The sequence below is a fragment of the Oryctolagus cuniculus genome, chromosome 11 (assembly GCF_964237555.1).
Source record: "Oryctolagus cuniculus chromosome 11, mOryCun1.1, whole genome shotgun sequence".
Taxonomy (NCBI): Eukaryota; Metazoa; Chordata; class Mammalia; order Lagomorpha; family Leporidae; genus Oryctolagus; species Oryctolagus cuniculus.
Genome location: NC_091442.1, coordinates 107127093 through 107141480, shown reverse-complemented (window position 1 = coordinate 107141480; position 14388 = coordinate 107127093). Strand labels below are relative to the sequence as shown.

At 50.2% G+C, this 14388-nt stretch overlaps 1 protein-coding gene across 1 annotated transcript in view; it reads right to left on the bottom strand.

The window, feature by feature from the left end:
* Positions 1-1135: 1135 nt before the first annotated feature.
* Positions 1136-14388, bottom strand: part of TXNRD1 (thioredoxin reductase 1) — a 41663-nt gene continuing 28410 nt past the window's right edge. Inside the window, 1 exon segment of the mRNA NM_001256962.1 lies at positions 1136-1425. Within this exon segment, the coding sequence (NP_001243891.1) occupies positions 1357-1425 (69 nt within the window). The 3' untranslated portion in view covers positions 1136-1356.

The window sequence follows — 14388 nt, the reverse complement described above, 5'->3', positions numbered from 1 at the left end:
ACGCGTGGGTTTCCTGAAGTGGCTCAAAACACAACCACCTGGTGCTGTGGCTGAGCAGGGCAGGAGGCAGGGAGAGGGGATGACAGAGCTGCTGGCCGGAGGCCTGGTGTCCACAGTGCACGGTCAACATGCAGCTCCCAGGGACAGAGACGACGGCCGCAGTGTAACCCTCAGCCAGCACGTTTGCACAGAGCCCTCTAACTGGGGAATGAACACTCTGCAGTAAAACAAGTGGAGCAGAACAGCACGGAGGCTTCTGCTAAAACTCCACCAGGAACAGACGTTCGTCAGCACAGAGAGCCAAAACCACCTGGTTTTAACATGAAAATCCTTCACATCACCTGTGTTCAAAAATAGCAACAATAATTTATGATAGCAACAGCTTCCTTAAAAAAGTTAATACAATCCCAAGTGTGGGAAGACCTGGTTTCTTATGGATGTGGTTCTTAGGGAAGGGATCGATCACCATGACACACACAAAATAAAGTCCCGGTATTCTATGCTTTTAGCTTACAGCTAAAGCCACCCTCCAAAAGGTTTTAAATTAGTGTTTTCCATTGCCAAGTATCTCAGATCACACAGACCAACATGTAATACACCAAGTAATAAATAAAATGAGACATTTACTGCTTCCCCTCAACCTCAGACACCACCGAGTCTCCCCGGAAATTCTGAGCAATGGAAAATCACTTCAGCCAGGTGGCCCAGCAGCCACTTCCCTTCCCACCGAGTCGGATCACGGCTGGTGGTGGAGCACACGGGGGCAGAGGCAGCCGTGGACCTCTGTGCTCTGGATACACGCGAGTCCCTTCTGCCCACAAGAGAGCTCTCTCACGGGACAAGCTGTGGCCTCCGAGTGAGCCAACACACCCCTTCCGTGCCAGACACAGAATCTGGATACTTTAGCCACACACTGCTTTGGGAGAAAAACTGAACGCTAACATTTTTTCATTTCTAGTATCATTGACATCATGGGGGGTAAAAAAGAAGATAATCAACATGACAAAGTCTGACGACGAGAATCAGGAAATCCACGAAGGAAAGATGGCGCTAAAACTGATTTGACAGCTCTTCCATCACTGCCCACCACGCAGGCTTGAGGCTCGTGACTTCATGGACGCACGCTTTGATGCACTGCCAAAGGCCAGTTTCGAGTCTGTTACGGTAACCCCAGTGTGACGCTGCCTGCCTTCCTCTCACCACCCTCTGCCCGTAAGATCCAAGGGGTTCCTGGGTGGTGGTAAGCACAGCACCTGAACAGGTGCCAAGAGAACCATCCCAAAAACTTCATCTTGGATTTGGGCAAGGAACCAAGTTAGTGGTCTGGAGTCTTGGCGACAGCATCCACACTGGGGCTTAACCTCAGCAGCCAGCCTGCAGGATGTCGCCCCCGGAGCGCTTGGTCACCGACAGCGTCGTGAATACCTGCAGGGGAAGAGAAAGGGCGACGTGTTTAGACACCTGGGCTAAGGAATGAACAGGAAGGGCTTCAGGTAACACAACACATGCTGAGAATGACGAAGGTGACTCCTTTAGACAGACAGACACGTCCTCTCCAGAGGACAGTGGGAAAACCGCGAGAGCAACAACCTCTGTTAGAGCCTATGAAGATTTTTATTAGAATGACAGCGATGGTAGCAAGTCAGTTACCCTAGCTGCTTGTCAACTCTTTGAAAGAAATTCTTCCTGAAATACTCTGAAAACAGGAAGGTGTGAGGTCACTGCTAGCCACACCCACATGCACCCACACTGGTAGAATCCGTCCCCCCATCCTCCTCCTGATGGCCTTCTCCCCTAACTAGTGCTTATTATTCTTGTGTATTTCTTCCTGTAATTTTTTGTAGTTTTAAACAGCAAGACTCTGTGTGTGTGTGTATAAATACTCGTATATATACACACATAAATATATATATTCAAGATTTATTTATTTGAAAGGCAGAAATACAGAGAAAGAAGCAGGGGGAGGGACAGAAGGAGGGAGGGAGAGAGACAGAGAGAGAGAAAGAGAGAGACAGAGAGAAAGAAAGATTGATTCTGTCTGCTGGTTCACTCTCCAAATGGCCACAACAGCTAGGGCTGGGCCAGGCCGAAGTCAGGAGTTTCTTCTGGGTCTCCTATGTGGGTACTTGGGCCATCTGCTGCTGCTGTCCAAGGCGCATTAGCAGAGAGTTGGATCGGAAATACAGTAGCCAGAACTCAAACTGGCACCCATATGGGACTCTTTGCCACAGTGCCAGCCCCCAGTTTTTGTTTTGTTTTGTTTTTTACAGGCAGAGTGGACAGTGAGAGAGAGAGACAGAGAGAGAAAGGTCTTCCTTTACCGTTGGTTCACCCTCCAATAGCTGCTGCACTGCGCTGATCCGAAGCCCAGAGCCAGGCGCTTCTCCTGGTCTCTCATGCAGGTGCAGGGCCCAAGGACTTGGGCCATCCTCCACTGCACTCCCGAGCCCCCAGTTCTTACGCTCTCTGCTATACCCTTTCTTGGCTCCATCCTGTAGTTCTGTAATTTACCATATGCTACAAAAAGCTCTGGTTCCTGTCCCAGCTGCTGCTCCACTTCTGATCCAGTTCTCTGCTTATGGCCTGGGAAAGGAGTAGATGGTCCAAGTGATTGGGGCCCTGAGCCCAAGTGGGAGACTCGGAGGAGGCTCCTGGTCTCCTGGTTTCAGATCAGCCCAGCTCCAGCTGTTGCAACCATTTGAGGAGTGAGCCAGCAGATGGAACACCTTTCATTCTGTCTCTCCCTATCTGTAACTCTGCCTCTCAAATAGATAAATAAAACCTTAAAAAAATAAGCAAACAGATTTTGGGGGCAGGTGTTTAGCCTATCAGTAAAGGTGCTGGTTAAGATGCCTATGTGTCATGAACAAAGTTTCTGGGTTTGATCTGGGCCAGGCTCCTGGTTTGAGCTCCTGACTCCAGCTTCCAAGGATGGCTCGAGCAGCTGGGTCCCTGCCACCCAGGTAGAATAACTGGACCGAGTTACTGGTCCCAACTTTGGCCCCAGCCCAGCCTCAGCTGATGCAGGCATCTGGAGTAGTGAAACAGGGAATGGAGGCTGTGTCTCACTCAAATAAATTTTTTTTAAATGAATAAAAACTAAAACTACATGTCCATTCCTGGCCTAACAGAGTAATTGGTACGGAACAGGCTCTTCCCCATCCTTTACCACTCAGAAAACTGGAGATTATGTGACAAGGATTTTCTACGTGCGACAACAGGCAACAGGCTGTAATTCCCACAGGAGGCCAGATGGGCCTTCAGTGGGCCTAGCTTTCCACCCGGAGCCATTTTTTCAGACTGACCCAGGCCAAGGACCCAAAGAGAACAAGTCGCCCTGATGTGGAGACAGACCCAGACCGGTCAGGGTACAATGAGGCTTGGAAGCTACAATGTAAGAATTCCTGAGAAGAGAGCTACCCAGAGAAAGAGCTCCAGAAACCTGTAGGCAGGTGCCCTGGGGCTGAACACCAGGCTGTGTGCGCCCAGGAGGCTGGGGAAAACAGCAGCCAGCAAGCTGTGTACTGATCAAGTACCCAAGCCCACCCAGGGCCATTCACAGGGACATCGGAAAGCCACAACACAGGAAGAAGGCTAAACATTACTAGCCCTAGAGCAAAAGCTGCTTAAACCTAACATTCTAGAAACTTGTTGAAAACAAGCTCAAAAGGATCAAAATGATCCACAGGACATAAACTGCTTCCCACGGACACTCAGTGCTCTTTGAAGAAGACAACAAAACCCAGGGACCCAGAACAGGTTCAAGTGCTAAAGAAAAAAAAAATCTGTCAACTTAAAACTGCACAGGCCACAAAAATATCCTTCCTTCCAAAAAGGCAAAATAAAGACATTTTCAGACAAATTAAAATGGAGCAACCCATCGCAGGCAGATCCGCAAGGAGAGACAGGGTGGGAGGTCTCGCGGCTGAGGGAAGGGAGCAGCAGCGCCGGCCCCTTTTTCCTGCTCAGGGAAAGCAGAGCTGCCCCCACCTGCCCGCCCTTCACCTGCACCTTCACCACTGAGGGCTCAGCGGCCCGGCTGCTCCTCCCCTGCCCGCTCCGGGATCCCACCCCCTCATGTTCTTTTCATTACATCACCAGCCGCCAGCCCTCTTTATTATTATTTTAAATTTTTATTTATTTAATTCTCAAGACAGAGAGACAGACAGCTTCTAGCCACTGGTTCACACCCCAAATGCCTGCCAAGGCCTCAGCAGAAGCTGGGAGCCAGGACCTCAACCCAGGTCTCCCGGTGGGTGGCCGGCTCCCAATCACTTGGGCCACCACTGCTGCCCTGCTAGGTGTGCCCTAGTAGGAACCTGGAATCAGGAGCCACAGAAGAGCCAAAGGCCGAACCCAAACCCCCAGTGTGGGACGTGGGCACCGTCAGGCTACGCCGGATGCCTGCCCCTGGATGCCTGCCCCCGGCTACCCTCACCTGCTCCCTCCCCTCCGCTTCTTTCCTTGGAGTTCAGGAGGCCTCAAACTGCACTCATCTGACCTCTCCCTTCAGCCTCCTGCCATGACCACTGCCTCTTGTCCTCCCAGACAGAACCCTGAGCGGTGTCCGTGCCTGCAGCTGGCTGCCCTCGCCCAGCAGCCAGGGGTAGCTTTCTCATCCTCAGCCGAGGACACCGCCCAGACTTCCCTCCACACAGCCTCCCCCTGGCACTTCTCCAGGTCTAATTCATCTCTCAACCTTTCCTTCCTCTTCTTACTACCAGAATGTGCTCTTTCCTGTCTCTTTCTATCGTGGCTGTTGGTCAGCCGTGGCAGAGATGTGTGCGGAAACACTGAGCTCCCCCAGCCCTGGGGCGGCTGCAGGCCCCGCTGCCTTCCCTGGTTACCCCAATGTGTGCAACACGAATAGGAACATCACTCGTGTGTGTGTGGCATCAAAAGGCCAGGAAGCACCTCCCTGGCACCACCCGGATCTCCCCTTCACCAGGGACTTGCCCAAGCAGCCTCACTGAGTCGGCTACTCCCTGTAGGCACAGGAATTTGTCAATCATCAGCATCGAGTCTCCTGCGAGAAACACACTGCTAAGATTAACCAACACCTCCTCTTGGATGCCGCTTGAAACGTCACATGTCCAACACGGAATCCTTCCACTTAATGGAGGATTAAGCTTCTCTCAGTGAATGTCATCACCACTCCTTGGTGGCTCTGGGACATGCATGCATCCAGAATTGTTACCCCTTCTATTACCATTACTGCTGGCATTGACTAAAAAAAAATCATGGCCACTTCTAATTATGCAGGCAAAGCACCAGGGATCAATTCAAAAACACCAAACAAAAGGAGAAAATGCTTTCCTGTGAGAGAAGCTTTTGGTCTGTTTTAGCCTCCGAGCAGGGACAAAGCCCTTTTCTGCATGTTGCACGCACATATACGCACACGCCCACACACACACCATAAGCAATACAAAAAGTTCAGACACAAGTAAAGGCGAGAAGAAAACATGGACAACTCACACCCGCAAAAATCAGTTACAGTAAGAGGTTCATCTTTGTTAGGAGTGTCAGGTGAAAGTCCTCAAAACAGTTATCCTTTTACACTTAGTATAAAAAAAAAAATTTAATACTGAATTTTGCAACATTTTCATTAGCACCTTTTAATTTAATACTGATGATTCCATAAACTAGCAACTTTTTCTAAAAGCAATACAATTACCTTGTAGGAAGACAATGCATGATAAGGAAAACAGCTGTGTTAGGAAGATGGCACTATGGCAGTTTATAATGTACCACCACAAGTGCTCTGTGAGGCCAGCGCTGTGGCACAGCAGATTAAGCCATGGTCTGCAGTGCTGGCATCCCATATGGGTACCAATTTGAGTCCCAGCTGTCGCTCCCCCTCTTCGTGGAGGAGCAACACAGGACCCTGCGCTGTTCTTTCGTCTGCTCGGCCCTCCCCGGGTTTGCTGCTGGTTCTTCCCGGGTTGGCTACTATCCCTTCCACCTCCGTGGAAGGGCAGTTCCCCCTGGCCACATTCCCCACTTCCGCAGGGGAGCGGCACACCGCCGGCCGGGTCTCTCGGGGGCTGCACGGGTGTTCCTTCAGCTAGATGTTCCCCATAGATGTTCCTGGTGCATGCCGTTTCTCTCCTCCTTTATAGTCCTCCTCCGCCAATCCCAACTCGGCTGCCCACACGCCGAGTACGCTGCTCTCCAATCAGGAGCAAGTCCTACAGTTAATTGGTTGAACTGGAGGCAGCTGTGCGGAAGCTGTTTACTTCTCTCCCAGCGCCATATTGGGGGAGAGCAGATGCATAGAATAAGTCTTAATTCCAGTAACAGTCTAGTCCGGTTTGCTCCCCACAGATCCCCCTTTCTTTTTATTTTTGGCGTTGATACGCGCCTGTCTTCGGTGTCCCGCGGCACACACTCTGCTCTACTTGCTAGAGTTGCCACAGGCTCTTACAAGTCCTATCAATCAGGAAAACCGAATCCGGGTCCTCTCTTCGCCATTGTGAGGAGGTTTTTAGGCGCTGATGCGTGCCTGTGTTCGGTGCCCTGCAGCGCATGCTCTGCTCTGCCCGCAGGGGCTTACAAAACCTATCAGGCAAACCGAATCCAAGCCTTCTCATTGCCTTTTTGTGGGGGAGACTTATTAGTGTTGGTTCGTGCCTATCTTCGGTGACCTGCAGCTCATACTCTGGTCGAGCTGCTTGCTGGCGCTTACCGCCTTAAATCAGGCAGACCGAATCCAAGCTTAATATTGTTGTATTGTGGGGAAGCCTTACTGATGTTAATTCGTGCCTGTCTTCGGTGACCTGCGGCGCATAAGCTGCTAGCTGCCCGCAGGTGCTCATCGCCTCACTTGATTAGGCAGACCGAATCCAAGCTCTCACATTGCAGTGTTGTAGGGAGGCCTTTTTATTTCTCTATTTCTCTATCTCCGGGCATTCCTATTTCTCCCATTTTACTTCTATCTTCCAGCATTCCTATTTTTCTCACTTTACTTCTAAACTTCTGTTTCTCTTATCCCTGCGGCTTTCCGGCACCTCGCCCCGCCGGCGGGTTCCCGGCTCTGCGCCGCTTCAGCCCGCGCGCCTCTCTCATCTGCGCAGCTTCCCGGCTTTGCGCGGCTCGGCTTCGCGCGCTCCGCGGTCTCCACGCTTAACCCTTTCGCGTCTGAACCACGGCCTACGCCAGCCCCGTTCCCTATCTATTCACGCCCCGTGCTCTCTCTGCACGCGGCGGCTTCCGCGAGTAACACAGCGTAGCTTACGTGTCCGCCACTAGCATTCAATCTAAGTTCCCCGGGCTAGCCTGGCGAATTCAACCCAGCTTACGTCTCCGCCCCACGGTTTGGCTTCCCGTCCTTTGCTCCCCGGGCTAATCAGACGGATCCCAACCAGGCTCACGTTTCAGCTTCTGGTTTCAACTTTTCGCCCCCTATTCCCGGGCTAACTTGAGAATCCCAAAGTGGCTTTCGTATCCGCCTCGGCCTGCCCCCCACGGCTTCAATTTCCCTAACATTTTTCTCTACCCGGTATGTTTCCCCAAGCTTTCCTCCAACGATACTCCTCCCTCATTTCTCCTGGCCTCTCCCCACAGTCCGCGTCCGAGTCTGTTTGTTCTAGCTTTCACTTTCGCTTTCGACCTTAAAGATTTCTCCCAGCTTCCCCCCGTAGTCCGTATCTGAGTCTATGCCTAGGCTTTCAATAGCTTCTTCCGGCACCCTTTTCGTCCGGCTTTTCCCTAGGCTGTTTGCTAGTCTCTCTCTCCGGTATTTTCCCTAGTTCTTCCCGTTTCTTCCCTCCTAAGTTTCCTATCCGTCCTAGGTTTCCTATCCGAGTCACGGCACCATTATGTTGCTCCCCCTCTTCGTGGAGGAGCAACACAGGACCCTGCGCTGTTCTTTCGTCTGCTCGGCCCTCCCCGGGTTTGCTGCTGGTTCTTCCCGGGTTGGCTACTATCCCTTCCACCTCCGTGGAAGGGCAGTTCCCCCTGGCCACATTCCCCACTTCCGCAGGGGAGCGGCACACCGCCGGCCGGCTCTCTCGGGGGCTGCACGGGTGTTCCTTCAGCTAGATGTTCCCCTTAGATGTTCCCGGTGCATGCCGTTTCTCTCCTCCTTTATAGTCCTCCTCCGCCAATCCCAACTCGGCTGCCCACACGCCGAGTACGCTGCTCTCCAATCAGGAGCAAGTCCTACAGTTAATTGGTTGAACTGGAGGCAGCTGTGCGGAAGCTGTTTACTTCTCTCCCAGCGCCATATTGTGGGAGAGCAGATGCATAGAATAAGTCTTAATTCCAGTAACAGTCTAGTCCGGTTTGCTCCCCACACCAGCTGCTCCACTTCCAATCCAGCTAGCTCCCTGCTAATGTGCCTGGGAAAGCAGCAGAAGATGGCTCAAGTTCCTGGGCCTCTGGGCCTCTGGTACCCATGTAAGAGAAACAAAAGAAGCTCCTAGCTCCTGCCTGGCCCAGCCCTGCTCATTGCGGCCATTCGGGAAGTGAACCAGTGGATGGAAGATATCTGTGTGTGTCTCTCTGCCTCTCAAATAAACAAATAAATCTTTTGTTTTTATATAAAATGTGCTTTCTTTTGAATACTTAGAACATTCAAATACCAGGCAAATTCATAGACTTAAGTTCTGTTTCTTAGGAACTATTTGTAGACTTGTATACAAAACCAGAAACCCATTCAAAAATGGGCAAAGGTAGTAAGAGCTCTTTGCTCTTTTTTAATACTGCCAACACACATTTATATAACGAAGAAAGGAACAGATGTTTAGCTAGTAGTTCAGAAGCTTACATTCTATGCTGCAGTGTTGGGGTTTGAGTCCTTGCTCCAGCTCCTGACTCAAGCTTCCTGCTAATGTGGACCCTGGGGTAGCAGGAGTAACTGCGTCCATTCCACCCTCCTCAGAGACCTGAATCATGTTCTGGGCTCCTGGCTCCAACCCTAACCCAGCCCCAGCACTGTAGGCCTTTGGGGAATGGTATCAGTAGATGGCAGCTCTGTGTGTCTGCCTCTCAAACAATTTTTTTTAAAAATGAGCACAGGCTCCATTGCTTCTATCAACACACAGGACACTTAGAAAGGCCAAGTGCTGCTGGAGGCTTTTACTTCACAGCCTCGTATCTGGCCCTACAGGGCTCCCTCTCTTCAGAATAGGATTATGTTAATGGTTAAACAAAAAAAATCCCCAAACTTCTTGCGGCTGGCACTAACATTAAGACATTTCAAATGCTCTTTCCTATTGAGCTATTCTGTCCCCATACAGTAGAGTAAATGTGATTAGTTGAAATTATGACTCAAAACTACAAGTCATCAGGAAACTGCTTCCTGCTCAGCGACTGCTGTTGCAATGTCCGGAATCACTGCTCACCATCCCATCTCACCCTGATTAGAACTCCAGCCTTACTGAGGCTCCGGGTGCCAAGACCCCTCATCATCTGGCCTCTGGTCAGTAATGAGCATTCTCCAGCTCCGAGAGCAATTCCACAAGAAAGCCCTGAGGATGCTGAATCACTCCAAAGGGCAAAGTCTCAAAGGAGGAAGCCTCAGAGCCAAAGATTGCTCAACTCCTCTTATCAGGGGGCGTGGTTCCTTCCACACTCACTCTGTAACCAACCACAGCTGGCCCCATACCACTTCAAAGCAGGGCTCAGGGTCAGTTTTTCAATTATTGTAACTTCTAATCCATCAAGAGACTGACATTTGTTAAATTCAATAAAAATGTACTAGAAAATGAAATTTTAAAAAGCATGTGCAATTAAACTTCAATTTTTTTTATTACAGCAGATCCTATCAAATTACTCATAATAAATTTCCCAACTCTTTCTTCCACATCTGTATCTTGACCTCATCAGGGACCAACCACACATATTCTATGGACCACACCGACTAGACACTATGAACTGTGGGTCCAGAAGCAAATCCAATCAATGCCTAGTGTTGAACAGAATAGAATCCCCGAGAATCCCCTACCAAACAAATGTCACTTTCCTTAGATTAAGACTTTTTAAAAATATTACCAGTTAGGGTGTTGGATTTTCAAAATCTAGCATCTAAGCAAATAGTTTATGACCAAGGTTAAAAAGAAAACACACACACACACAAATGAGTTTTCCTCCATCCCCCTCCCCCTTTGAAAAACACAGTACTGATAACCTTGTAGTCAAGCCACATCTTCTGTAGTGAAACTCCCTGGGGAATAGAGTGAGCGCCTACCAAATGCTAGGAACTCGCCTAGATGTTTTACATACACAGCATTTCTAACCAATCTTTTAACTTAGATGTTACTGTGATTTTAGTTAATATGGAAAGTAAGCTTTTAAAAAGTTGGGTCGCCCAGCCAGGTCTCACAGAGAACAATGTGCAGAATGAGATAACACTCTGTGTGTCTGTACTATACTTATGTTGTCACCAGGAAGTCACTGCTCATTTTTTATTTCTATGCCAAATACTGCAGGGTGGCCCACTGAAGTGGAGTCGTCTCCTGGATGGTGTGGGGCCCCGGGAGCTGGACTGCCTGAGCTTGAATCTCAGCTCTGCCACCACCAGGCTGGGAAACCAGGGCAAGTTCTCAACTTCTCCGTTCTCGTTCTTCTTGTCTATCAAGGACTCCACTCCCACCTTCCTGGTACAGTGCTCACAAGGACTAGTAAGTCGATGGGTGGAGAGCCCCGTGGCTAGCACACAGCAAACCCTAGCAGAGAATCACTGCTCTTCCCCCAGACAGGCTCTTGCTCTATCCCTTCTCACTTCAGGCCACAAACCTGAGTCCTTCTGGGTAAGCCCCCTTTCCCAGCTTCAGTCGACTGGAGAAACTAGGAGCTCCGTCTGAGACACACCACTGCCCCTCCATTGCCACAACCCTCCTCTCCTCCTCTTTTATCAGCCACCTGACAGGCTCACCACCTTCAGCTGCTCTCAGTGTAGCTGGGGTCCTTCTCTGGACCTCGCTCATATCACGTTGCTCGCTGCTTGAAAACTCTCTGCAGGACTCCAATGCCCCACAGGGATCCCAGGCCACGACTTAGCCTCCTACTTTCCCAGCATGGTTTCTTACCTCTCCCTAAACTCTCCCAGCTACTGCGAGGTATCTTCAGGTCTCTGAATGAACCACGCTCCCCTCTTCCTACACCTTTGCTCCCTCTGACTGGCTCACACCAGCTGCTCTGGTCTCAAGGAAGACTGACCTCCTGCATCACCATGTGTATATATCACATGTGGATCTTTGCAATATGTGATGTGATATATACACATGTGATCTTCATCCCTGGTTGCTGGCAATACCTGTCATTTCCTGAGTGGTAAGAGAGAAACATTTTTTAATGGTCATTATATGCTCCTTTCAAACACAGCCAAGGTTGTGCTTACGAGGTGACTTCTGGGGGGCCCTGAGATGGCTCCAGGATGGGGGTTACCATCCCCTGGTTTCCAGGAGAGCAAACGGGGGTCCCAGTACTGGAACTCAGACCCATTGCCATTCTTCAACCTCCGGGAAGGTGACAAGGCTGGAAACTGAGTTAACAACTATTGGCTGATGATGAATCAATCATGCTTAAGATAACGGGCACACCACAGAACCCTCTAACGGCAGTGGTTTGGAGAACTCCCAGGTTGAACTCCGAGGTTCTGGGAAGGTGGCACATCCAGGGAGGGCATGGAAGCTCTGCACCCCTCTCCACCCCATCCTGCCCTGTGTGCCTCTTCCATCCGGCCATTCCCAAGCTGTAGCCTTCTTAGTAAACCAGTAAATGCAAGTAAGGTGTTTTCCTGAGCTGTGTGAGCCATTCTAGGAATGTACTGAACCTGACAAAGGGTCATAAGAACCCTCTGACTTTTTAGCTGAGTGTTCAAAAGTGCAGCCTGGACTTGAGGCTGGCATCCAAGTGAAGACAAGCCTGCAGGTCTTGAGTCCCTCACTTGTGGGGTCTGATGCTAAGTCCAGGCAGTGTGAGAACCAACACTGTAGGGCAGGTCCCAGCTGGTGTCTGGACAGGGATGCATGTGTCTGACACACTTCCTGTCAGAAGCATTTTATGAGTAAAAAGAGATAGGAAGAACCTCTGGGGTGCTGGGTGTGCCCAGTGCAGTCCTAGGAAGTCGTTGCACTTTCGCTCATCTGCCTACCTCTCTTCAGCTTGTCTTACATCCTCTGCTGGATCCTCAGTGCCCGGGACAGAGCTATGCACACAGCTTTGCAACAAACATGTTCACAGAGTACTCTATCTTGTTCATCAGTCACCACCCCAGGAAATTTTTAAAAATCCAAGTCCCATCAAAGTGTCAAAACACTCAGCCTCTGGGCTTCAGAGTCCTAAGGGGACCAACAGAGGGAGATGCACTGTGGCCAACATGACAGAAACACCAAGGGGAGCAGGCCAGGGGCTTCAGGGGACATTCTGCTCTTCTGCACATCATCCCGTCCAGCTGGCAGTGAGTCTGCTGCTGCTGTGTTCGTCACTGCTGGGTGACAGGGCACTGCAACCAAGCAAGGTGCATGGAGTCCCGCAAGCAAGCAGCCCTGTTCTCCACCAGCCTGCTCACAACTGACTTCCAACCGCAAATTAGACTCTCAATTGCGGCAGTTTGTATCTTGGGACTGGTATCTGATTTTTACAAAATCAGCTAATTTATGTAAGAGGCAGAAGACACAGCTCCCTTCCACTGGTTCACTCCCCAGTTGCCCCCAAACAGATGAGGCCATGGCCAGGAGCCAGGAACACAATCCAGGTAGCAGGAACCCAACTGTTTAAGCCATCACTGCTGCTCCCCAGGGTCTGCAATGGGAAGCAGCTGCAGTCAGGAGCCAGAAACTGAAGCCAGGTACTCCAACACGAGCTGTGGGAGTCTTAACCGAGACTGAAAGCCTACTCCTAAATTTTTAAATATACTCATTGTAGTGGGTGGAGCTGTGTCTCCTCAAAGGTTTAAGTCCTAACACTAGTACCTGTGAATGTGACCTTATTTAGAAACAGGGTCTGTCTCTTCAGATGTATTAAGTTAGAATGAGGTCACAGTGGACTGGAGCAGGCCCCGATCCAACGACCGGTGCTCTTGTAAGAAGATGGGGTAGTCACGAGCCACGTCCCACATCTTAGAAGTGTCTCAGTTTGGTTCCTGGCTCAGGCTCCTCAATCAGTTTCCTGCCAATGCAGACCCTGGAAGGCAATGGTGATGGGGGAAGTGACTGGGTTCCTGCCACCACATAGGAGATCTGTGTTCCCAGTGCCTTGCTTCAGGTCCAGTGGGGGTCATTTGGGGCATTTAGGGAGTGGACTAGTGGATAGGAACTCGGTCTCTGCTTTCTGTCTCCCTGCCTCTCAAATAAGCAAAAAAGTAAAAAAAGAAAAGATAGGGAAACTTGGACACAGACACACAGGAGATGGGGCCGTGTGAAGACTGGGGCTAAGAATGAAGCGATGCATCTACAAGCCAAGGATTTCCAGGAGCAACAAGAAGACACAAGAGGCGAAGATTCCTCCCCAGAGCCTCTGGAGGAAGCATGGCACTCAAAAAAGGGAAGCTAAGTGCTCCTTCCCTGAGCACGCAGTGGGAGTCACTGCACTGAATAAAAGACCTCTCACACACATATATATAAAAATATATTTTTTTTGACAGGCAGAGTTAGACAGTGAGAGAGAGAGAGACAGAGAGAAAGGTCTTCCTTTTCCCGTTGGTTCACCCCCTAAGTGGTTGCTACGGCTGGCGCATTGCAGCCGGCATGCTGCGCCTACCCGAAGCCTCCCCAGTGCTTATGTTATGTACTTTTTGTCCTTTACAAAGACAACAGCTTTCTAGGAACAAGGTGCATCCACCTCATGCAGGTACAGGTAATACAGTGGAGGGCAGCACTCCTACTCAGAGAGAAGGCAGAGCCAAGGGAGGCTGAGACACTTCCCTGTCTCTCAGAGCTGGCAGGTCACAAGCTCAGCAAAGAGTGGTCGTGCAGGGCCAACCATGACCAATCAGTTTTCAAGCCACTGAATGAAATCTGACACAAATGTGCACATGAGCGTGTATTTATGTACGCGCACGTGCCTGCAACCACCAGCGTGCACTGTGGAAACCACTGACCATGGTAAACAAAAGCAATTTCCAGCTCCACACCGCAGCTGGTAGGCTAGGGGATGCCTCCCTCCAACCTTCACCATCTTCTCCAATGTGAACACACTTTTGGTTTTTCATCCTGATGCAGCGCTAAAAACGATCAACTCTTGAATGATCACTGAAGCAAAGAAACACTGACACCCAGAGGCCTAGACTGGTTGATTTCCAGTTCTACCACCATTTGCTTGACCTCTTGAAAGCATCACTTTTAAATCTCATTCTTTGATACCAAAAGAGGCAGACATCTCCACTTAGCCTTCAGGGAGGCCCAGAGTACCTGGTAACAACTAAGGCTCCTTCTGCCTACGAAT